Below are 25,853 nucleotides of genomic sequence, written 5' to 3'. Positions count from 1 at the left end.
CAGCGCTATCAAGTCTTTGAGCTGCTGGTAAGTCTCTGTTCCCTCCTGAGATAGCCATTTCTCTAGCAGCCTCACCAGTTGGGCCCCCACTTGGGTAAAAGTCTGCTCTGGTTTCTTGGTGAGTGACCTGAATCTTTGCCTCAGCTGTTCCGCATTTATCCCATGTCTGGCAAACACCAGTTTTTTAAACTCTGCAAAATCTTTCATCAGTTCCTCTGGCATCTCTGCATAAACTTCTGCCAGGCTGCCACTGATTAAAGATCGCATGATGGTCATCTTCTCAGTTTCCCTTACTGAGAAGTCCACAAACGCTCTTTCCACTAAGGAAAAGAACACCTCAGGGCAATCTCCGTTGTGGTACACAGGGAATTTCTTCAGGTCAGCTTTAGACAATTGGCCTCCCTCAGAATCCCTATTGTTATTATTGTTCTGATTCATCAGTTCCAATTTTCTTAACTCAAACGCCATTTTCTCTCTCTGCAATTCCAATTCAAATTGCCTTTGTTTCTCTCTTTCCCTTTGCTCCATTTCAAATTGCCTTTCCCTTTCCTCCCTTCTTTCTCTCTCTAATCTTTCCTCCATTTCCCTCACCCTCAGTTCATGCTGTTGGGCTAGGAGTATTTTTCTGAGCTCTGGGTTCTGTTCTCCCGTGCTATCACCCTGCACTGAGCCAAATTCATCCTCAGAACCTTGGTCAACCTGGGGGTCTTTCACTTCACCCATTTCTGCCATTTGGCTTCGAGTCAAGGGCATAATCCCCCCCCCAGAACATGCTGCTTTCAAAAGTCAAGCCTCAAAATAAAGCGACCACTTTTTTTTCTCTTTTGCCTCAGAACCAGCCTTCTATAGACTGCTGCTGTTCTTCAGCACTAACTTGCAACTGTTGCAAGCCAGAGTCTACCCCCCCTCTGCTAGGCCTCTCAGCAGACAGGCTAGATCACTGCTACTTCACACAGTTTTGCCTCAGCTTTTTTCCCGCCAAAACAGGTTGCCTCAGAGCTCCCTAATCTAGTCCCCAGTTGGCACGTTCTTCCACTAGCGCACCTCCCCGTGAGGTACGCCTAGAAGATTACCTACGCGCCCTCAGATTGTCCCTGACTAGACCCCCCTTGCTCTGGGCACACTTGCCAAGGCTTTGCTGGACCACTGGACAACTGGACCAGTCGTATCCCACACGCTGGACACCAATCAATGTGACAAACCCAGACCTACTGGGATATGCCACAGTTTCACTAAGCTGCCACCAACCATTCCCTATAAGAAGTCACACAGACCAGGGATGGATTTTTAACAAATAAAGGAATAAGGTTTATTTAAACAACACACAGGGAAAATAAAATGATCAGGTGAATAAGATACAGTAACATGGCTTAGTCTCAGTCATACATACACACAGTTTGGTTCACACAGAACACTTAACTTGAAGCACAGACCCTGAACCTATCAGTTCTGGCTAACCATACAGACACCTGAACCTATCAGGTTGGTACTGACTGACACACAGTAGTACCCTGTCTGACACACAGACTCCCACTCAAGCTTCTTCTCTCAGCTCTTCTCCTCTTCTCCTTCTCCACACAGGATCCCCATATATATACAGTACAGCCCCTCCTCCTGATGTCCCGCCTTCCACTCCCCATAGGATGGAACTTTCCCTCCAAACCCATGACAGACAGGTAACATCAGTGCTGTATGTAACACTCCCGTCGCCTGTCCCAGCTCCCGCCAACCTAGCGGTTCGAAAGCATGCAAATGCGAGTAGATAAATAGGGACCACCTCGGTGGGAAGGTAAACAGCGTTCCGTGTCTAAAATCACACTGGCCATGTGACCACGGAAAGATTGTCTTCGGACAAAACGCTGGCTCTATGGCTTGAAGAGCGGGGTGAGCGCCACCCCCTAGAGTCAGACACGACTGGACAAAAATTGTCAAGGGGAACCTTTACCTTTACCTTTACCAAGCTTTTCATTGGTGCTTGACCTGTAGATCTCTTCCTACTTTGGGCTTCCCTTTTTCCTGTTGCAACATTATTTTTGTTTTCCCAAAGAGTATTGTTTGTTTTTAAAGAAGTTTTTTAAAAAAGCTTGGTTCACTTTGGATTGGTTCAAAAATTGATAAATATCTCCACTTTGCTTTGGATCTCAAATAATTTCTGAATCTGAAGCACATCACTAAAAAATAAAGGGCAATTTACCTGTCTTTATCCATATGCTATGCTGTTATATTCTGTGTATATAATGCACTTAACAGCAAATCTCTTATCAATTTTACCAAAAAAATTTTTTTAACAAACTACACAGTGACCTTTCTGAATGGAAAATCACCAGTGTAATAGATAAAACACACTAAGACACAATATGAGATTTTAAAAAAAAAATTCAAAATCTTCACAGTAACTTCAAAGAGAAAATTGGACCGGATGTAGTAATAAAAGCACACTGAAAAAAATGTGATTAAATTGTGCCAAGAGAAATATTTTCTCTTGCAAGGTGGAATGGGCTATCAATGCATGGCTCTCAAAGTCAAACATATGACACTCAAACAATGTCTTCATTCACTATAAGACTCTTTGGTACTTTGAGTCTGTGGTGGTCTGTCACAGCTAATATTTATCCCTTAAAGGGTTAATTCCAGATATAATCAAATAGACTTAATCATATCTGGGTATCAAGGCACAAGCATTTAAACATCCCATCTTCCTTCAGAGGATGAGAATGAACCATTGTTTCACTCATGGTGAGGTAAGTCAAGGGATGTCAGTTCCTTGACTGGCAAAAAAATAAGCAGTCAATAGCTGCAGCAAAGAGAGTGAATATATTTTGGCTGTGGCTGGCATCCAAACTTGAAAAGCTGTGCGTCTTCTGTCTGACACAGTGAGTCACTTCTTAGAAGTCTACTATGTTGCCAAGTTTCATGGAATTTTGTACATACTCACCCAAATTACAGTTGTTTGTATGAACCTGCTGAGGTTCCACACATTTGGTAACTGTTAACAAACTAGCCATGTTTGCAGAACATCCCTGCAGAGTCTCGCTGTTACTAAGACATGGATGTGAACGCACAAACTGTTTTAACTGGAGAACTTGTCAGGTCAAGGACAAGTGTAGGACTAAATCAGTGGCAAAGGAGAAGAAGCCTCAAAGGTCTCAAGAGCCAGCCCCCAACAGGAAAAGACAGCAAGATAGATCTAAATGACCCCTATCAAAATTACACAAGACATGAATGCCCCTAGCCAAAGAGTCATCTCACAAAATAGCCCTCCTTTTAAGAGGAGCTCTGGGAGAGCACATATCCTAGAATGGTCTCCCAATCTTCTTCTTCCTGTTTAGCAAATTCTAGGTCCAAGGCCTTTGGACTAGCCAGGTGGGCAAAGATTAAGATCAGGGCATGGCAAAAAACCCTATAAAACCGTATTGGTTCAGGTTCAGTTCAGTTCACTTCCAGTTCAGGTTTAGAAACAGATTCTTCTTCCTGTGTTGCTGCCTGAATCCTACAACTAAGCTCGAGTTCCAACACACTATAGTCCAAGACAGTCTAAGGAGAGATAATATTTGTCACACTTATCTATTTTCTGGAGTATTTTCCCCACACATTGGTGGATCCCCAATCTAACCCCACTTTTCTCTCTCTCTCTCTGTGTGTGTGTGTGTGTGTGTGTGTGTGTGTGTGTGTGTTAGGGAAAGATCCTTCCTGTGAACCTTTTCAGCCAGGTGACGTTGAATCCTTTCGAACCTATATTTCCCATACTAGTTAAATATTTTATTGTAAATCTGTGCTAAATTTTCATTTTGTATTTAATAAAATTACCCTTATGAATAGCTCTGTGAGAGTGTGATTTACTCAGTCCTATCTCTGTCAAGAAACACTATTTCCATAGTTCAAAGATCCCTTATGGGAGTGTCCCTAAACACGTGGGAGAGCTTGCATGTACTCTGAGAGCATACCTGGTATGAGAGCATAACTGAAATACCAGGTTCAATCTAGGTCTAGGTTTGGTTGCAAAGATTCTAGGTCTTAGATCCCCTTTGGGGATGCCAAATGAGCACCTGAATTGAATAGAAGTGTACACATTCTAGCCCTTATACTTCAAGTTTAGTGGCTTTTTAACAAAAGTCCTACGCTCTTCATGTTCACAGATATCTGAATGTTATGTGCTATACAGAACTTTGTATTCACCTTGTTGTGTGTCTAACTGCAACAATTCTATGATTTTTTTTCTAAAGATGTAGCTGAGCAGAATATGCATCCTAACATTCTGATCATTCCATAACAGACCCTGTTCGAAGGAACTGCAGGAATCCACACATAAAAGCATCAGCAGTAGATTTGCTCAATATTCAAATTAACAAGAATCCTTGAGAACTTGTATGGTGCAACATCTTGAGTGTTAGTGAAAACTACAGAACACACTTTTATTCAAATGCTTTCTTTATTAAGACATCGTTAAGCTACAGTTTACAGGTGAGAGCTGGAGGTTAGAAGTAACAAAGATTCCATATATTGCAAAGAAAAGATTGTTAGATTTTTACTGGTAATGTTTGCCATTTGCACTGTTTAGATCCAATAATAATAACAATAACCACCATCATCTTAGAACTGCAGAGCTAGAAGGGACCCTATGGATCATCATGTTCAGCCCCTGTCAAAGAGGCACAGTGGGAAATCAAACTCCCAGCCTCTGGCTCCAGCAGTTCATCCTATATTTTGGAGACTCAGAACTAAGTACCATGGATTCTTAGTATAAGTAAATGAGAGTAGCCTGATTTCAAGTAGAATAAAATGATTATAAGGGTGAGTTTAGATCAACCAGGCAAACTATACCAAGAACCAACAGGACATTATGGTTGTTGGTATAATTTTGTATCAGAATCTGGAGAAAATGACTTTTTTCTGACTCCTGATTCCATCACTGAGTCATTGTATTATTATTATTATCATCATCATCATCAGTAGTAGCAGTAGTAGTGGTGGTGGTGGTTAGCATCAAACATAAAACTCTCTGGATATAACAGTGCAAAAACCACCAAGTCTTATATTTCACTGCCATTTACTCAGGTGGCCTCACTCCCAACAAGAGACTGGACCCCTATCAAGAATCTAATAAAACGGGCTTGTGAAACTTCTCCCAACACAGTGCAGGATAATGTTAAAAAAAAACAAACCACTGTAAAATGGCACAAGCAAAAGACTGCAGAAAACACCAAAAGCCTTTCAAGCAGTATCATACCATAGAAATTACTCCCACACACCATATATGGCCACTGCCCAAATCTATGCAATGACTGGCATTGCAGAGAATGAGGTAAAGAGAAAATAGAACTAGAAGAATGCTTTTTCCTTTCAAGGGTTTTCCATATTCGTCTTCCATTGATTTCATTCCGTGGGTCAAAACTGCTCCTCTATTCTGGTTTAGCAAACCTGCCAAGGGCAAGGATGCTTTGGGTGCAATTGTGCAGAATGAAATACAGGAAAGGATGGTCAGCCACAACCTCCACAGCTTCCCGACGTGGGCGCCTATCCTTGGAGCAACGTTGGGGCTGTGCTTCCTCACCACCCTCTTCATCAATCTCAATGAAGGTGTCATGGGCCAGCTGGGTGAGGGCCACTTTCTCAGTGGTAGTTGCTCGAGAGAAATCAGCTTTTTCTGGATCTTGGAGGTTTGGCAGATCCAAATATTCAATGGCACAAAGGCTCTTCTCTAAGCTGAATTTAGGGATGAACACGTCCACCTCGGCAGGCTTCAGCTGACACGACCAGTTGAGTAGGTGCTCGTGGGTAAGTGAATCTTCCAGCTAGGAAAGCAAACAGAAATGACTCAAGATTCAGATGTAACCACAAAGAAAGGTGGGTACCACAAATTGATTACAATTTCTTACACCAATAGGATTGGATTATTTAAATTATCACAGGTGGTTGGAATGATGGCTTGGCCTATAAAAGTGTTAGCCAGATTAACACTACAGATAAGAACCTAGGGATGAGCATATATATTACCTGTTGGAGAGCCTCGGGGCTACAGTCAGTTGGGAGCAGTACAAAGAAGCTCATTTCATTGTCCTTATAGGGGACCTCCAGGACTCGCACCTCAACACCACAGATATCAACCGTTGCAGTGTTGTAGATGCCCTTCCTGTTCATCAGCAGCACAGTCTGGCAATTTCTTTGCTAAAAAAAAAAAAAAAGGAAAGTGGGGGAAAAAAACAAATTAGACCTGGACTAAGATATTTGAGCTAAGATAGTTCAGCTGCAAAACCTAGTGGCCATATCTGCATGATAGAAAAAGATAAGTCTCATGTGGAAGTAGTCTTAGACTACATGTTTGGATGTTTATTCTTTATTATGAACTACAAGGAAAGTTTAATGGTGCTAGGATCTCTCCCATGAAATTCTCAGGCAAGGTAGAATTAAAATTATCATTATCTATGGAGCTAAAAAACAACAACACACCCAGCCTTGCTCAAACTTTAAGAGAGAAAAAGATTATGTGGAAAAAGCAGAGTTTACCTGCAATCTATCAGAAAAGGCGAGAGAAGCCTCACATGGAGGAATTGGTTTAAGGCTGTGAGGAAAGATAATAAGTGTTTGTGCTGAATTATGAGCTATGAAAAAGTGTAATGATACACGGATGTCCCCTCTAAAACTCTCAGGCCAGGAAGTGCTGCTTGTGAGGCTGAAATAGAGAACAAATCAGCCTTGATAGAAACGGCAAGAGAAAAAGGAAGTTTGGAGAGAGCAGAGTTTACCTCAAGAAATTGTTTTGATTTCTGTCTGAAAGGAGGGCATTGTAAGTTATGCACAGATTAAAAACTCACCGCATTTCCATGATGTGCATAGAAGGGGGCTTCCACAGTGAGTTCTTTGTCAAACTTCACATCCCATTGTCCTTTGAAGTAGAGAGCATTCACCTGCAGCAGCTGGGCAAGGCAGTCAAAGCTGTCCTTGGGGAGGAGATCCCTGATTTTACCTTACAAAGGAATGAAGGAAAGATGGATATACTCTTTGTGGACGATAAAGCTGAGCAGGCAATGCAAATAATTCCATCTTGTAAATTCATTCTTGGTAAGATAAATATATGAATACAACTTTATTAGTTGTTGAGAAAAGTTTAGATCAGTGTTTCACAGTGATTCACAGTTTAGATCAATGTTGCACAGCTTTTCAGATGTTTTGGAACTGCAAAACCTTCCATTCCCCAGACAATGTGGCCAATACAACACATAAAAGGCACAGGGCAGGGGAAGTACTATACAGGTCATGCAACAATAAATGTTTGAGCCATTTTTTATGAAAGAAACATACTGCTATTGAACAAAAAGTCTTTGATTAATCTTAGAAAATGTCAATCTTCATTCTCTCTTGTTGGTTCAAAAGAGATTATTTTGGCTGTGTGTATGAAAACAACAACAAAACTTCCTCTTAAAATCTTCAGTACATGTCAGGAAGAGGTGGCAAGAGACGAGCCAGCTCTTACCATGGGTCTGGACCTCAACCCAAAGGTTTATGATTCTCCTCACTTCCTCTGGGGCATTGTGGATATCAGCTCCGGCCACATCTGTCCAGTACAGTTTCAGAGCACAGTAAATGAATTTCTGGACACAAAGAGAAGAAAAAAAAATAGATCCTTGATTCACTATATTTAAGCATAAGAAGATGGATGAATAGTCAGAAGCATCTCTCTAATGTAAACTATATCAAGAACACAGTGGTGCGGTGGGCTAAAAATTTGGGGTACAATATTGAGCTAGAGAAATGGCAGAAATTGTGGAATAGAAATTGTAAAATAACAATGGTGACATTGTATAAAGAGAACTACCTGCTAGATTAGCAAAAATGTTTCCTAATATGTCTAGTAAATGTTGAAAATGTGATCAAAAAGTGGGTACGTATTATCATGTATGGTGGACTTGTGAAAAAGCTAAAATAATTCTGGACCAAAATATACACCTGGCTGGTTAAAATACTTAAAAAAACATATAGAGTTTAAACCAGTACTGTTCTTATTAGGTATTTTACCAGAGGACTTCATATTTTGACAGCAGCTAGGATTACATTCTCACAATACTGGAAAAATGAAAAAGTACCAACAGAAGAAGAGATAATCAAGACTTTAGATTGCGCGGAAATGGGCAGACTTACACTAAGGAGAAAGAAGAGTCAGAATACTTTAAAATGTGGAATTTGTTCTATTAATGGTTAGAAGGACGGAGAAGGGATTAAGACGCCAGAATGGAATAACAGACAATTACTGTATAAACAAAATTCATGTAACACAATGTTTTAATATGCACAAATTTAATGTAGTAGTAATAAAAACTAATAAAAAATAAAAAAACACAACTCACTGTCCTCAATGAATTCAAAAATAGAAATATTTTTCTTTGACTTATAAATGCTAAGAGAAAGATTGGCTGAGTGACTTCTATTAGGGAGATAATTCCACAAAGCAGAAGTAGCTGCTGAGAAGAACTACTCTTCTACATTGCCTTCTATTTCTGTTCAAAATCAGAACTCTGGATTTTGCTGATGGCAAAGGTAGTAAAAGAAATAAGCATCAAATTTCTTACAGTAGGCTGGAAATGAAAAAAAGCTTTTCCTGATGGATGTAAAAGGTGAGCACGCATAGATTACAACTCAGAGTGCAATCAGATGATAGGAAAGGCATACGTCTGATTGCATCAAAAAAAAAGGTTACTTTACAGGAAACCATCTTTTGTAAAGCGACCCTTTCATTTGCGGGGTGAAATTGCTCCAGCAGAGCCCCCAAAAATAAAAGCCCTACACTGGACCAAAAAGGTCTATCTTGGGCATGGATTGAGGTCAGGCTGGAGCACAATTCCCTGTACATCACGAGATTGCCAGTAAATAGATTGCACTATCACTAAGTGATAGAAAATACCGTCTATTTCCTGATGTGATCACACCCTCAGTCCTGTCCAGGTAATCAGAGATTTTAGGCACCACAATGCAATGCATCCCACCTGAGAGTCAAAATCAGAGAGTTACCTCAATGAAGTCGATGGCATGGTCCCCATAGAGCTTGTTGGCAAAACTCAGAGCATAGTTGGTGCTGGGTGCATGAAGAGCAGCCAGGATCTTGCTGAATGCGGTATGGACTCCTTGAGGTGTGTCACATTCATATTCTGGAACATGCTAATAATTAAAAAGGGAAGTAAATTCTAACACCACTTTGTTGATCATGCTTTGATGCTCCCTTTACCAAGGAATAAGTAACCATTGCATAGTCTACTAAACTATGCAGTGTATTAATGAAGAATATGAAAATTAAACTCCCCAAATATTTTGCCACTTACTCTTTCCGGACAAGGTGGCTGCTCTGGTTCAGGACATGGTCTTGGTCTGGGGCATGGTGGTTCAGGATGGGGTCTTGGTTTAGGACATGCTGGTTCTTGGCGGGCTGGTTCAGGATGGGGTCTTGCTATGGGGCATGCTGGTTCTGGACGGGGCCTAACTGGTGCAGGAACCTGTTTAGGTCTGGGGCAGACCTGAGTCTTTTCTTGCACCTGCAATGAAAGCATGACCCTTTTGCGTTAACAGATTCTACATCTTCAGTCTATTTAAAAGGAAGAGCTAAAAAAATCCCTTCTGTTTAAAGCCATGTTAAGCTTTTGATATATCTGATTTTTCTTTAAAAAAACCCTGAGACACACACAGAATAATGTAAAGGAAATGCAAATATATTTCCCAAGTATGCTGTAAACACCATGATACTCCAAGAGAGATTGCCAATTGCATGAATGTTCTGTTGGAAATGTTTTTGGCAAAAATATAATTGTTCTTTCCTGCTAAGGCTTCACTAAAGCAAATGCCCTGTTCTTTCTTGGGAAATGTCTCTTCCAACCAGGGTAGAGTTAAATGCTGAAATAGCTGGAAATAATGCAGACATACAAGATGGATGTAGATGGGAAAATACTGCAAATCTTTGGTCAACGCTCCTTGTAGACAGATAGATACCTTTGTTGATCGTGCAAAACTTCTGATTGGTCCCAAGTATCTTCGGTTTCTGGATGCACCACACTCTTTCAGTTCATCCCAGTACAGGACCTTCAATGAAAATGTGACACAAGATCTGAATCATGCCAAATGACTGATCCATGTCTGTGTTGACCTGTTCAGGCACTCAAGATACCTACCTTGAGATTTCAGCATCAGGCTGCCTTGGGACTGAAAAACTGGGGAGGGACATTGTGTGTATATGAGTGTGTGTTGACTAAAAGTCTCTACACATGGATAGGATGTCATCTACAGATTTCATAGCAGACACAGAGATCCTTAGGCATCCTTGTATAAGATGCTATGTTTAGGATAGTAATAATAAACTGAATGGTTTAAAAAACATTCAGAGAACTATATACACAAATGAACAAAAGATATATGAGAAATCCATATGTGTTTTTCAGTAGAAAGATACAGAGGCTGCAAGTAAAGATGATGAATGCAGCAACTGCTAGCATACCTTTTCACAATATAATGGGTTTGGAAGCATATAGCAAAAGTGGAATATATTGCCTCCCAAGTCTATAAAAGCTAATAAGTATATGTGTAATTCATATGAGAGTAGTTCAAATTAGAGGACTAAATACAGTTTTCTTGATACAGAAAAGACCTCTTGAGAGGTCACAATTTACTGTTGTGCTACAGATGACCACTGTTCTTGGCTTAGCAGAAGTTCAAATACTATAACAAAGACACTGAGATTTGTGTCTTAAAGCCTCTCAAAGTGCATTTAAAATTTGGAAAAAGGATTGTGTGTGCTTCACATTTCAATTCTTCTCTTACTAAGGCAGAAGCAGATGTGGAATGTGCTATTTAGTCAGATACAGGCAAACTGTTATCATCAATCCTGAAGTCTTTTTTTTTTTTTTTTTTTTTTTTTTTTTTTTTTTTTTTACTTATGGCAACCCTTTTCAGTGTTTTCAGGGTGGAGAATACTCAAAACCAGTTTACTATTCCCTTCTTCTGGGGGGCATTCTAGCACTGCGCAGCTTGCCCATGGCTACACAGGCTGGCTCTTGCCCTAGGAGGTACAATGGAGAATTGAACTGCCAACCTCTGGCTATGCAGCCAGGTGCCTAGACCACTGAGATATTCAGCCATCAGCAATCATACAATAGTGTGATGGTATTGTGAGGGTCAATGATGGTAAGTCATTTGCCAATGAGCTGAGTTTGGAGGCTCTGTCCCTGATGTTTGAGGACACCCACCTTCTCAATGTCAGCAGCCTGCTCACATCCAGATGCCAAGGCAAGCAGGCCCAGGGCAGAGGCAGTATTCACAGGGGAGAACAAGAGGTTATCACATGGATGCTCTTCAGCCAGTCGGTGGAAAAGGTCAGTGGCAAATTTAGCATTGGCTTCAGACATGGTGATCATGGTGAAGTTCAAAAGCTCTAAGGGAAGAAGAAAAACATCCAGTACTCTACTCAATGAAAACTCTTTTGTGATCACTATTGCTACTCAAACCATTGAAAAAATGGCTTTTTTGGTTTTGGTCTGTTTTGTTTTCTGCAGGTAAGGTATACACAAAGATGCATCTATCCATTTATCCAAGCCACAGTTTTGAAGATGTTTTTAAAAAAATCATTTCATTCTGTATAAAGACAAACATCAAGGATATCAGAAGAATACCTGACAGGTGAAAACGACAGATCTTTACCTTGGCTTCAGTAGTGAAGATCAGAGACTGCAAACTGAGTGTGATGCCCTTCTACTGTGAAGCCCTGGTATTTATACGAATCTCGGTACACCCCCATAGCTATTAAACATGCTTGCATTTCTACATCTGCAACAAGTTTCATTAACTCTTATTTACATAATGAAAACTGTAATGAATTTACTGGACACCTGTAATCAGCTCGTTTAAATACCATCATATAACCTTGTGTTATCTGTTTCATATATGAAAGCAGACAGCATGCTTATTACCCTCTTGACACATGCCTCTTTCAGCTGTGAAGGTGGCTTGTGTATAACTACTGAACCACAAGCACTGCACATAAGGGCCGTTTAAAATGTTCCTATCATAAATGTTCCTACGTACAACAAAATCCTTCTCCCCAAATTCCACCAAAAAAACCCTACTAGAACAACGTGGACAAAGTCAGGATTTCCATTAGAAGTGCTAAGGTTTACTGTTATAGTCCTCTTATTGTGCCCCCGTGGGACTATTTAGAATGCTAGCAGGTGCTATGAAAAATACAAACAATTTGGCAGTCTGCTGTAGGCTACTCTCTGCAAGATTATATGGCCACCAAATGTCTTTAAATGGTGATTTTCATAAATTTATAAGCTATGGTAACTGAAAAGATCCTGATGTTAGGAAAGTGTGAAGGCAAGAGGAGAAGGGGACGACACAGATGGTTGGACAGTGTCATCAAAGCTACCAACATGAATTTGACCAAACTCCGGGAGGCAGTGGAAGACAAGAGGGCCTGGCGTGCTCTGGTCCATGGGGCCAGGAAGAGTCAGACACAACTAAACAACTAAACAACAACAATGGTAACTGAATTCCACTGGTTACCACTATGCTTCTGGTCTAAACTCAATATGCTGGTGATGACATTTAATGTCCAGGCACCAAGACCTGCTAGAAAATCTCTCCTCTGCCTCCCACCAAAAGAAGCAATACATTGGCTGAAATCCTGTTGCTTTGTTGTACATGTGGAAGGCAACCAGTATAATATTCAATAATTTCTAACTGGCAATTAATGAGTTCCTGCTGGGATTCTCATGAGCATGCACACATGCTGGCTTGGTGCATACTAAAGAATCCCAGCAGGGACTCCTTAATTGCCAGCTAGAAGCGACTGAATGTTTTGCTATTTGCCTTCTCCATGCATAACAAAGGGATATGGTGGCACTGCGGGTTAAACCGCAGAAGCCTCTGTGCTGTTAGGTCTGTAGATCTTCAGCTGTAAGATCAAATCCATGTGATGGAGTGAGTGCCCGTCGCTTGTCCCAGCTCCCACCAACCTAGCGGTTCAAAAGCATGCAAATGTGAGTAGATAAATAGGGACCACCTCGGTGGGAAGGTAACACCATTCCGTGTCTAAGTCGCACTGGCCATGTGACCACGGAAGATTGTCTTCGGACAAACGCTGGCTCTATGGCTTGGAAACGGGGATGAGCACCGCCCCCTAGAGTCGAACACGACTGGACAAAAATTGTCAAGGGGAACCTTTACCTTATGCATAACAAAGTAACAGCATTTCAGCTATTGTTTGGAGAAGGTACCTCTCATATGTGGGTGCCCACCAGAGGAGTCAGAAGCTGAGAAGATGGGGCACCTGCAGAACAGCTATGCAACCAGAGAGCCGAACTGACACCAACCGCTGAAACAGCAATTCATGTCCATCTCTAGAAGGAGTTTATAGAGTTCTAGGTAAATAGAATGGGCACCTGCCCTTTCATGTAGAAATAAAGTTCCATTGATTCAATGGACCTAGTCCACTTGTGACTTGCTACTGGATTTCAACCAGTGAAAATGACTCTGAAATTACTATTTTGTGATTGTTCTTCTTATCTCCACTCAGCCAGTGGAGAGTAGAAATAAGGAGCTATGTAAAGCCTAGAAGACCTTGGAAGCTTGAAATCTCTTGAATTGTTTGAGAAATAGAATTGTGATCTACAAAAACTCACAGTGAAACAAATTGGTTAGTCTTTACGATGCCACAGCTCCTTTGTTTTTATTTTTGCTATACATGCACGGAATATTTTTTTTAATTATTGAATTAATATGCTACAAAACATACAGCAAAAACACCAACAACAAAAAAACACCCTCCTACTAAGCTAACCCTTCCCCCCTTTGGAGTCAGAGACTCCAGCTTCGTTTGACTCTCTGTTCTCTCCAGCTGGGTTTCCAGTGTGAACTGAATACATATACATATATAATCAAATTTGCCCTAAACTGCTGTCCTCCTCTGGGCCCAAAAATATATTAGTTCCCAGCTTTGTTTTACATAGTCTCTTGGTTGTTCCCGCAATGCTTCTGAGAGTGTGTCCAGTTCTACTATGTCCCATAGCTTCTTTAGCAACTCTTCTGTCATTGTGGCGTCTTCACTTTTCCATTTTGGGGCCCAGAGTAATCTGGCTGCTGTGAGTATGTACATTAGACAATATTTCATTTTCTTATCATTGATTTCTGGCATGATATTCAATAATGCCATTTTAGGTTTTATATCTAATTTTTTGCTGAGTAATTTATTTCACTATTTCCCACACCTGTGTCCAATATTTTTTTACTTTTTCACATGTCCACCACATATGATAATACGTTCCTGCATTTTTTTTTACACTTCCAACACATATTGCTGTTATCCTCTGATATTTTTGCCAGTCTTACAGGTGTATAATGCCACCTATAAAACATTTTGAGGATATTTTCCCTAAGGTTTACTGGTTTAATCATCTTATAACTTTCTTTCCACATCTTAGTCCAGTCATCAATACCAATGTTATATCCAAAAAAAATTGCCCATTTTACCATCATCTCCTTCACCCTCTCATCCTCTGATCATATTCCAATAAATATGTATAATTTTTAAAATTATTTTCTCATCAGTATATATCCACAGTCTATCCACCTGAACTTTGCCCTCAAAGAAACCCACAGTTTTATCTTTTTTTTTATCTAGCAATACAGAAATAAATTCAGAAAAATCTTGAGGAATTGAGCAAATTGCAACTCTCATTTATGAGAAGAATATCAACAATAAAAATGATGATTTTACCAAAACTATCACTCCTATTTTAAAATATTCCAATACTATTGAACTTAAATATTTTAAGGACCTGGACAGCTTGACACTAAATTTTGTCTGGAAGCCTAAGAAACCGAATTGGTTACTATATTACAAGGCTTGTGCTATGACTTGGATAAAAGAATGGATAACTCTCGAAAATCAATGACTTATGAAATTAGAGGGACATGATCTAAAAATGGGATGGCATGCATATGTATGGTATGGGAAACATAAGGAACATTCACATTTTGGAGAACATATCCTCAGGAAGGCTTTAGGGATAGTATGGCAAACATTTCAAGCACAAACCTATAAGAAAATTCCAAATGGTGGTTCCTCAGAATGCCCTTGGAAACAGCACTCAGTAAACTCACAAACACATTCCGACTGAGGATGGTCAGAGTCACATCTCCAGCATCGGCATTATCTCCAGTCTTTTGGGAGTACCTGCCATTATGTATCTCCACATAGACGTACACAGCCCTGCACAGCATTTTTTTTTCAAGATACTCAGTTTAGGAGATGTGCATGCATGTGAGGGAAAGATTTCTTTGAAGTGAGTAGTTTCAGTGGATTCATAGGCCAATATTCCACTTCTGGGACCCATTGCAGGCCACATACTCATAATATTTGTCATTTCCCCATTTTAAAAAAAAACTGGAATTAGCTATAATTCACTGCTGTAGTTGTTGGGTTCTGTTTTTTTTTAATGCATATCTTCAGCAAAGCTAGGCTAAATATCTTACTTGAGAGGAGAATCCCACTTTTCAGAGGGTACTTTATTTTGTTTCCTGCCTCTGACTCTTTTGTTGTTGTTTAGTCGTTTAGTAGTGTCCGACTCTTCATGACCCCATGGGCCACAGCACGCCAGGCCCTCCTGTCTTTCACTGCCTCACAGAGTTGGGTCGAATTCATGTTGGTGGCTTTGATGACACTGTCCAATCATCAAATCCTCTGTCGTCCCCTTCTCTTGCCTTCACACTTTCCTAACAGTGTCTTTTCCAGGGAGTCTTCTCATGAGATGGCCAAAGTATTGGAGCCTCAGCTTCAAGATCTGTCCTTCCATTGAGCACTCAGGGTTGATTTCCTTCAGAATGGATCGGTTGTTCTCCTTGCAGTCCAGGGGACTCTCAAGAGCCTCCTCCAGCACCACAGTTGAAAACCATCAATTCTTCAGCAGTCAGCTTTCTTTATCATCCTGCTCTCACTTTCGTACATCACTACAGGAAAAAACATAGCTTTGACTATTGGCACTTCTGTTGGCAAGGTGATGTTTCTGCTTTTTAAGATGCTGTCAAGGTTTGTCATCGCTTTCCTCCCAAGAAGCAGGGGTCTTTTAATTTCGTGGCTGCTGTCTCCATCTGCAGTGATCATGGAGCCCAAGAAAGTAAAATCTGTCATTGCCTCCATCTCCTCCCCTTCTATTTGCCAGGAGGTGATGGGACCAGTGGCCATGATCTTAGTTTTTTTGATGTTGAGATTCAGACCATTTTTTGCACTCTCCTCTTTCACCTTCATTACAAGGTACCTTAATTTCTCCTCACTTTCTTCCATCAGAGCGGTATCATCTGCATATCGGAGGTTGTTGATATTTCTTCCGGCAATCTTAATTCTGGCTTGGGATTCCTCCAGTCCGGCCTTTCGCATGATGTATTCTGCATGTAAGTTAAATAAGCAGGGGGACATTATACAGCCTTGTCGTATTCCTTTCCCAATTTTTAACCAATCTGTTGTTCCATATCCAGTTCTAACGGTTGCTTCCTGTCCCACGTATAGGTTTCTCAGGAGAAGGAGAAGGTGATCAGGCACTCCCAATTCTTGAAGGATTTGCCATAGTTTGCTGTGGTCCACACAGTGAAAGGCTTTTGCATAGTCAATGAAGCAGAAGTAGATGTTTTTCTGGAACTCTCTGGCTTTCTCCATAATCCAGCGCATGTTAACAATTTGGTCTCAAGTTCCTCTGCCCTTTCAAAATCCAGCTTGTACTTCTGATAGTTCTCGGTCCACATACCGCTGAAGCCTACCTTGCAGGATTTTGAGCATAACCTTGTTAGAGTGTGAAATGAGTGCAATTGTATAGTATTTGGAGCATTCTTTGGCACTGCCCTTCTTTGGGATTGGGATGTAGACTGATCTTTTCCAGTTCTCTGGCCACTGTTGAGTTTTCCAGACTTGCTGGCATATTAAATGTAGCACCTTAAGAGCATCATCTTTTAAGATTGTAAATAGTTCCACTGGAATTCCATCACCTCCACTGGCCTTGTTGTTAGACAAGCTTTCTAAGGCCCACTTGACTTCACTCTCCAGGATGTCTGGCTCAAGGTCTGCAACTACATTATCTGGGTTGTCTGGGATATCCAAATCATTCTGGTATAATTCCTCTGTGTATTCTTGCCACCTCTTATTGATGTCTTCTACTTCTGTGAGGTCTCTCCCATTTTTGTCCTTTATCATGTTCATCCTTGCACAAAATGTTCCTTTAATATCTCTGATTTTCCTGAACAGATCTCTGGTTTTTCTTTTTTTAATTATTTTCCTCTATTTCCTTGCATTGTTCATTTAAGAAGGCCCTCTTGTCTCTCCTTGCTATTCTTTGGAAGTCTGCATTCAATTTTCTGTAACTTTCCCTATCTCCCTTGCATTTTGTTTCTCTTCTCTTCTCTGCTCTTTGTAAGGCCTCGTTGGAAAGCCACTTTGCTTTCTTGCATTTCCTTTTTTTTTATGGTTTTTGTTGCTGCCTCCTGTACAATGTTACGAGCCCCTATCCAAAGTTCTTCAGGCACTCTGTCCACCAAATCTAATTCCTTAAATCTGTTCTTCACTTCCACTGTGTATTCATAAGGGATTTGGTTTAGATTATACCTGACTAGCCCAGTGGTTTTTCCTACTCTCTTCAGTTTAAGCTTGAATTTTGCTATGAGAAGCTGATGATCAGAGCCACTATCAGCTCCAGGTCTTGTTTTTTCTGACTGTATAGAGCTTCTCCATCTTTGGCTGCAGAGAATATAATCAATCTGACTACGGTATCGCCTATCTGATGATGTCCATGTGTAGAGTCGCCTCTTGTGTTGTTGGAAAAGGGTGTTTGTGATGACCAGCTTGTTCTCTGGACAAAACTCTATTAGCTTTTGCCTTGCTTCGTTTTGAACTCCAAGGCCAAACTGTTGTTCCTTTTATCTCTTGACTCCCTACTTTAGCAGTCCAATCCCCTAAAATAAGAAGAACACCTTTCTTTGGTGTCAGTTCTAGAAGGTGTTGTAAGTCTTCATAGAATTGGTCAATTTCAGTCTCCTCAGCATTGGTGCATAAACTTGGATTATTGTGATGCTGAAAGGTCTGCCTTGGATTCGTATTGAAATCATTCTGTCATTTTTGAGATTATATCCCATTACAGCTTTTCCCACTCTTTTGTTGACTATGAGGACTACTCCATTTCTTCTACAGGATTCTTGCCCACAATAGTAGATATAGTAATCGTCTGAATTGAATTCACCCATTCCCGCCCATTTTAGTTCACTGACACCCAGGATGTCAATGTTTATTCTTGCCATCTCCTGTTTGACCACATCCAGCTTCCCAAGCTTCATAGATCTTACATTCCACGTTCCTATGCAGTATTTTTCTTTGCAGCATCGGACTTTCCTTTCACCTCCAGGAGCATCGCAGCTGAGCGTTCTTTCAGTTTAGGCCCAACCACTTCATTTGTTCTGGAGCTACTTGTCCTTGTCCTCCTCTCTTCCTCAGTAGCATGTTGGACACCTTCTGACTTGAGAGGCTCATCTTCCAGAGTCATATCTTTAAGCCTTTTGTTTCTGATCATGGGGCATTCTTGGCAAAGATACTGGAGTGGCTTGCCAGTTCCTGTTCCTGATGGACTGCATTTAGTCAGAACTTTCCACTATGACCTGTCTGTCTTGGGTATCCCTGCACTCCATACCCCATAGCTTCTCTGAATTACTCAAGCCCCTTTGCCACGACAAGGCAGCAATCCATGAAGGAGGCCTCTAATTCTAGCAGTGGTTGAAGCACACCTGGGGGTCCCTGGGGTTTTATGTGTCTTGCCCTATTTCAATAAATACCCTTATATAGAACGTCAGTCTTCAAAATCTATAAAGATTACTTTTTCCTCTGATTTTGTTCCCCTCAGTTTCTTGCATTTGCAAAAACAAACAAACAAACAAAAACCCTGGTCACATAGAAAAAACAAACAGGCTATGTACTGACTGATGTGCCTATAGATTGTCAGTGGCAAGGTAACCTTGATGACAATTCAGATAATTCTTTTTATGCAAAGTATCAAAAACTACTGAATAATGGGCTTCCTTGTTAACAAATCCATGTTTCCTTTTTTATATGCAGTAATTACAACAGGATCTATATGAGTCTGTCCCTATTTCACAACTTAAAACTTTATACATACATAGAGATGAGTAGCCTTAGAGGAAAATATTCCTGCCCAGACAATCTGGAGACGTCTCAGTAAGCATGTTCACAGCATTGAGAATGAAAAAGCATCAGCAGAAAATGGTACAAATAGGGAACAGAATGTCATGTCACTTAACTGTGCTGTGCTGGGAAGGATAGTATTAAGACTCAGGGTACAACAATGTTTCCTAAATAATCTGAGAGTAGTGTCAGGGTATTATGGTATCATGTCAAACACTCTTTGTATCGCTGCCACTGTCCTCGTGTGGCAGCCTTAAATAAACAAGGTGGATTTGGTGCAGAGGACTACCCTGCATATTAAATAGCCTTAAACAGACCCAGGGCTGGCAACTTCATCCACCCATGGGTCTGTTCTGACTCTGCCTGCATTCTGTCCTTGCCCATAACATCTTGTCCGGAATTAATTTCCCCCCTCTTTTTTTATTCTAAGTGGTATGGCACTGCATTAATGTTGCAGACAGAAATAATCCAGTGTCTATGCGATGTAGCACTAAGTAAAATGGTTTATTTGAACAAAAAACATATTTTAAAGGAAAACAGTTCAGACAGCAGGCATAATGGTTGATTTCCCAATGGGACAGCATCCTGCACCACCTCAAACACATCACTAAGATGTCAGGACAGAAAACACCCCTACACAGAGAATGTAATAATATTCACACAGCCAAAAACAGTGTGATGTAGAGCAATTTAAAATAAATAACCCCCAATGGGTATTTACAAAAATGATTCCTCAGATTGGAGGAGTATATTGCAATGTAATGGCACCCTCAAAGAGATAAATAAAAACGCAGCGTTGGCAATAACCTCACATACAGGCTTGGGGAGTGGCAGGATTAGCTACATTTAGAGTCTGGACTTAATTGTTTTACATAATCTTTCCTCTTTAGACAGTATCCTTGTACTCATGCTTTGGGATGTTACTTCATAAGCACTTCAGCTGTCCCCATTTCTGCATGTCAGATCTGGCCACAGAGATGTGTAGTCTAATTACATCCCGTTGAAATTACTGTGACTAGAGGTGCGGGTATTCATATTCGTATACGAATATCCCTGTGCAGCTGGAGTTAACAAGGGTCCCGGCCCTGGGGCCAGACCGTCCACTCACATGTCCAGCAGTGCCAGGAGCTCCTTTCTTCCTTCCAATCACTCCAGAGCACCACTCGGCTAGCCACTCGGCAGCCTTACGGGGAGACTCGTCCTCCCTCCCTCTGCCAGGAGTGGCTAGCCAACCAGGGCGAGAACAGCACTCGGGAGCAATTGGAAGGATGAGCAGGGTCGGCGGGGCTGGCGGATGTGTGGGAATATTCATATAATACCCCCATCTCTAACTATGACATGTACCATGTGAAGGTTTGTTTAGAAACTTCCATTGGTTCAGAACTTTGTAGCCAGAATGCAGCCTGGGAATGGTTGTATATGACTGTCTTCTTATAACAGTTTCTCTAAAACCCAGTTCAGCTGAAAAAAAGGAGAGTAATCGAATCCTGTGAGCAAAGGGAGCAGAACAGCCTTGACCCTTTCACTGTGTCTCTTTTGTGTGGAGATCTAAATATGAAGTGTTAGTGTCACAGAACAGGGGACACTGATATTTCAGGACTTGTGATTACATGAAGAGCCCCCTCCCCCAACACTTTATATATGTGAGAGTTAGGATATAGCAGTGAGACTAGCCTGCTCCCTCTGCTCAAGGGTTTGAGTTCATGCTTTTACTGAATGTCTGGATTCAATGTCTGCTTAGACATCTATTTCAGTGTTACCTGTCTCTGGTCTCAGTTCACCATTCTGATGATGACTTAGAGTGGAACGACACAGTGCAAAGGAAGGAAGGAAGGAAGGAAGGAAGGAAGGAAGGAAGGAAGGAAGGAAGGAAGGAAGGAAGGAAGGAAGGAAGGAAGGAAGGAAGGAAGGAAGGAAGGAAGGAAGGAAGGAAGGAAGGAAGGAAGGAAGGAAGGAAGGAAGGAAGGAAGGAGAGGGGGAGGGAGGGGAAAGTAGACCCAGGCACCACATTTTTGGAAGAGAGGATGCAAACAGCTGGTGTCCTGGCTCTCTCACTGCTGCCCTGCTGTCTGCCTCTCTCACTGCAGGAATGGCTTCAAACAGAATGCTGACAAACCCTTCCACATCAGCTCAAGCAACCACAATGCCTAAACCTGGGCAAAAACATTTTATTCCAAAAAAAGTAGAAGTCCTACCAACAGAGAGAATATAGATTGGGGAGAAGAACTCTAGGCTGATTCCCATTGATGTCTGTGTCATGATGTCAGTGGAAAACAATGCTAATCTTACCAACCCGATCCCAGATTATTTCCTGCATTATTTGTCAATATAGTCTCCCCCTTAGAAAGTCATAAACAAAATGGGTTTGTGTTATTTGAAATACTGCATTCTGTCATGTGAGCCTTCCCAGGTTTTGAGATCTTCAAGGAAGGCTCTTCATATTTCCACCCTCAGAGGCAGGCCCATTGGAAAAATGAGAGACACGTTTCTTGCTATCTGCTCTTATTTTAGTCACTTTTTCCACAAGATTACTTTTAGTGGCTAAATGTGGCCTCAAAGGTTTTCTTGTAGTCCCCCATCACTCCAGGGGGCCCTTTCCCCACTACACACCTTCAAGGGCACAAGAGAATGTTTTTCCACATTTTGAAGATTCCCTAAGGCATCCCATACCCATTCCATTTTTAATGAGATTACAACGGGACTTTTTCCATTAAAAAACCATTTTAGTGAGATTGTTTTTCACTTAACAAAAACTTTTAGCAACCTTTACAATGTGTAACTTCTGCATTGATTATATTTATCATATGCAAGGAGCACACACCCCTTTGGCTGCTGGCAATCTGAAGCATGACTCTTTGCTCTCCCGAAGTTGCCCACTTCTGGTTTAAAGTCACCTAGTGGTTCGTGTTGATCTGGTATATACTATGATGCAAGATACATTATGGGACAGGAAAGCTACTTCCCCTCATGCTCATTCTCTTAGCATATGCCAAAATCCTATGAACTGCTACATTGCTGGATTCTAGCAGCCACCAACAAAGCGTCACATTTGCTTATGTGAAGGTTTCCAGTCTGACCTGATAGAACTGTTCTAGAGTGGTTAGACTCTGTGCACATAAAGGCAGAAGCAGCTAGCAGTACTTCTATCTAGCTATGATTTCCAGTTTTACTATATCATTGCATGGTTGTTACTTGGGTATAGTCTGAATGATCTACAGCATTGAAGTAGTAGGACCATGGATATCTTCTACCTGTACAACGTTCCTCTCCTGCCATTATAACTCTGCACCTTCTTTGCTATTCAGTGCCATCCCAAAATATTTTGTTCTCTCATGCCTTTTCTATTCCACGTGCATACAGTAAGTGTTGTCTTTTGGTACTGAACAGGAGCAATATGGCATATGTGGTCCAATGCAAAGAGGAGTGTTCAGAGCTCTACATTGGAGAAACCGAACAGCCACTAAACAGGAGAATGGCTCAGCACAGGAAGGGCAATGGCTCAGGACCACAATCAGCAGTGTCCTTTCATTTGAAGAATAAAAAACAATCATTTGATGACAAAAATGTATTCAGTTTGGACCAAGATGATAGGTGGTTTGAGAGAGGGGTCAGAAAGGACTGCAGAAGTGGGATTATCCCTCACCCCCATTCCTTTGTCCATCTAATAAGCCTAATCAGATCGGGGGGAGTGAAACCAAGATGGATCAGGGATTTCCTACCAACTCTCCTCAGACTCGAGAAGCTACTTGGATGAGTTGCAAAACACTTCAAACTAACAAGAAAGCAGTCCAGTTGCCATGACTCAACTTCCAGACAACCACACCTGGATGACTGAGAATCTTCACAGATATAGTGCCCTCAAGTTGTCCCTGACTTATTGAAAACTCAACAGGGTTTTCAAGATGAGTGAGATACTTAAGGAATGGTTTTACCATTGCCACACATACCCTGTGAGTTTCCATGGCTAAAGGAGGATTTGAACCCAGTGCTCTGAGTCTTTCTCCAACACTTTATCCACTACACCACACTGGCTCTCTGAAATTGACATGGTCACAGTAAAATCATATTTTTGCCTATTCAGAAGTAAGCCCCACTGAATTCAGTGAAGCTGTCTCCCATGTAAGTACATATATAGAGTTCTAGAGTAATGTATAAAATGTGCAGTGCACCCTATGGTCAGGTGTCCGTTTAAAGACTGTTTCAAGCAAAACACCCTTGGCTGCTTTTCAATGCCCGTGTCATTAAGCATTTAATTAGAAAGTTCCACTCCCATACTTGCATGTATAATGTAGAGCACTCTGGCCTGGTATCAACACCCAGCATCCTCAGACAGCTGCCAAGACCTCAACATCATAGTGGGACTCACTTGTAAAATTTACCTCCCATCTCATTTTCTGAAACTAGCTAGAAATTCCATCATCTGAACATGCCACACATCTAGGTATAGTTGCCATTTTAATTTTACCAGTATCACCTCGCCCTTGCATATTTGTGGGAGGTTGAACTAGCCCCTAGACTTGGGTATAGCTGCTTTATCCTACCTCCTCCTCCAAGCCAGCCCACCAAAGCTCATTTTTAGGGGAGGTTTGCCAGGGGACATTTCACTTTGGTTTGCCGCAGATCTGAAGCCAGTCTTGAATGATCTCAGTATACGCTTATAAAGAACCATGGCCTTTAACATGTGAGCAAAACACAGACAGATATATCTTTGGTTTTCAAAGGCTGTGAATAGCATGTTTCTTGCTAGCATTACTTGTCCCTCATACCAAGTACAGGATGTCAAACATTAGCACAGCACATCATAGAAAGATCTCAATATTTACAGGAAAGCACAAATGATCTCCCTAGACCAGTTGCCAGTGCAATCTGACCTTAACCCTACTGTTTTTGCCATACATTTATGAGCCTCCTAAATGTCCTCTCGCTTATACTCTGAAATGGCTACCATAATTGTCTAGGGTTTGTCCCTTCTGGGCAGATAAGGGCCACAGAAGATTTGAAGGCCTGATATGCTGTTTGGGAGTTGGCAAAAAGAATCAGGTTGGGGAAGACTTAAAGGTCACACAATCCACACTTTGGTGCTGCTTGAATTAAGAAAAAGAATGCCTCTGAGCCTATGGTTAGTGATGTTTTCCTTTTCAGAACTAACTTCATTATCATTCTTAATTTTGCAACCTAATGTAGGTTTGTCCTGAAGCAACATAATTAGGAATACCTCCCTTTTTTATGTCACTATTATTTATTTATTTATTTATTTATTTATTTATTTATTTATTTATTTATTTATTTATTTATTTATTTATTTATTTCATTTATACCCCGCCTATCTAGTCAATTGTGACCACTCTAGGCGGCTTACAACACACACTATAAAACAATTAAACATATAACATATCACATAACATAACAACGCGCCTCCCTTGGCGTCAGGCTCCTCAGCCTCACCTCCTGACTTGCATGGGTGACAAGGGTAGAACTGGGTGGGAGTAAACGTTCTGCCAGGTATCGAGGCCCTAAACCGTTTAGGGCTTTAAACGTAAGCATCAAAACTTTGAAGTCAACGCGGAACCGAATGGGCAACCAATGCAGCGTGGCCAGAATAGGAGAGATGTTATGGTATCTTCTCGCTCCACTTAGGAGTCTGGCCGCTGCATTCTGCACCACTTGGAGTTTCCGCGTCAGCCTCAAAGGTAGCCCCACGTAGAGCGCGTTACAGTGGTCTAATCTTGAGATTACGAGCGCATGGTCCAAGGTGGTGAGCACCCTCACATCGAGATAGGGTCACAGCCGGGCTATCCTCCAGAGATGAAAAAAGGTGGTGCGGACCACGACGCCACCGGAGTCTCCATGGAGAGCGCCAGGTCCAGATGGATCCCCAGACTACGAACCCCACTCTATGGTTGTTGAAAGACCACAAATGTAGCATGATCTACTGAAAATCACCTCGTGAACTACCGGTAGATCCCAATGTGCCATGTACTCACCCCTCTGGCTTCTTTGTATGTCATCATCTTTCGACATCTAATTGCATTTTAATTTGCCCTGAAGCCTTTGGGCATGCATCTACGTGAGCCATATGAATTAGTGAGCAAAGAGTTCCTTAATAAAAAAACAATTAGAACATGAAACACAAGCCTATGCATCAGATAGAAGATACTTGAAGAAGCTGAACATGCTGACAGTCCCAGATCTGTACCATGTTAATTGTACTGCACTAATCTGGATTGCAAGAAATACATTATGTGGGAGGTGGTCAGAATTAATCCTTTTTTTCTGAAGTCCTAAGTGTTTGTTTGACATGTTTTTGGCAATAACACAGGGTAAAATTCAAAGACTGATTTGTTCATATTGAATGGCTGAACTTCCACCAATTTCAGGGCTGGTAAGCATTTTCATCAAAAACTGAAAGTCAAAAAAATTCATAAAACTCAAAATGAATGAATGAACTTGAGCTGTCACACACGCGCACACACACACACACACACACACACAGAGAGAGAGAGAGAGAGAGAGAGAGAAAGAGAGTGTGTTTTATTAGAAATCCTACCTGTTTAAGACCAGAATTAATGCTACCTCATGACAGCTCAAGTTCTGTAAAGCCAAGAAAAGACCCCCCTTGCTACAGAGTCCTGATGATATTCTAGCT

At 41.2% G+C, this 25,853-nt stretch overlaps 1 protein-coding gene across 1 annotated transcript in view; it reads right to left on the bottom strand.

The window, feature by feature from the left end:
• Positions 1-1,772: 1,772 nt before the first annotated feature.
• The window catches only part of LOC140706377 (leukocyte elastase inhibitor-like), an 88,819-nt gene continuing 64,738 nt past the window's right edge, over positions 1,773-25,853 (bottom strand). Inside the window, exons 3-9 of the mRNA XM_078393079.1 lie at positions 11,223-11,407; positions 9,973-10,062; positions 9,004-9,150; positions 7,472-7,589; positions 6,813-6,964; positions 5,995-6,165; positions 1,773-5,792 (exon numbers count right to left, since the gene is read on the bottom strand). Of these exons, the coding sequence (XP_078249205.1) occupies positions 5,400-5,792; positions 5,995-6,165; positions 6,813-6,964; positions 7,472-7,589; positions 9,004-9,150; positions 9,973-10,062; positions 11,223-11,407 (1,256 nt within the window). The 3' untranslated portion in view covers positions 1,773-5,399. The remainder of the gene's footprint in view (positions 5,793-5,994; positions 6,166-6,812; positions 6,965-7,471; positions 7,590-9,003; positions 9,151-9,972; positions 10,063-11,222; positions 11,408-25,853) is intronic.

The sequence above is a fragment of the Pogona vitticeps genome, chromosome 4 (assembly GCF_051106095.1).
Source record: "Pogona vitticeps strain Pit_001003342236 chromosome 4, PviZW2.1, whole genome shotgun sequence".
NCBI lineage: Eukaryota > Metazoa > Chordata > Lepidosauria > Squamata > Agamidae > Pogona > Pogona vitticeps.
This window is presented reverse-complemented; position numbering and strand designations above follow the sequence as displayed.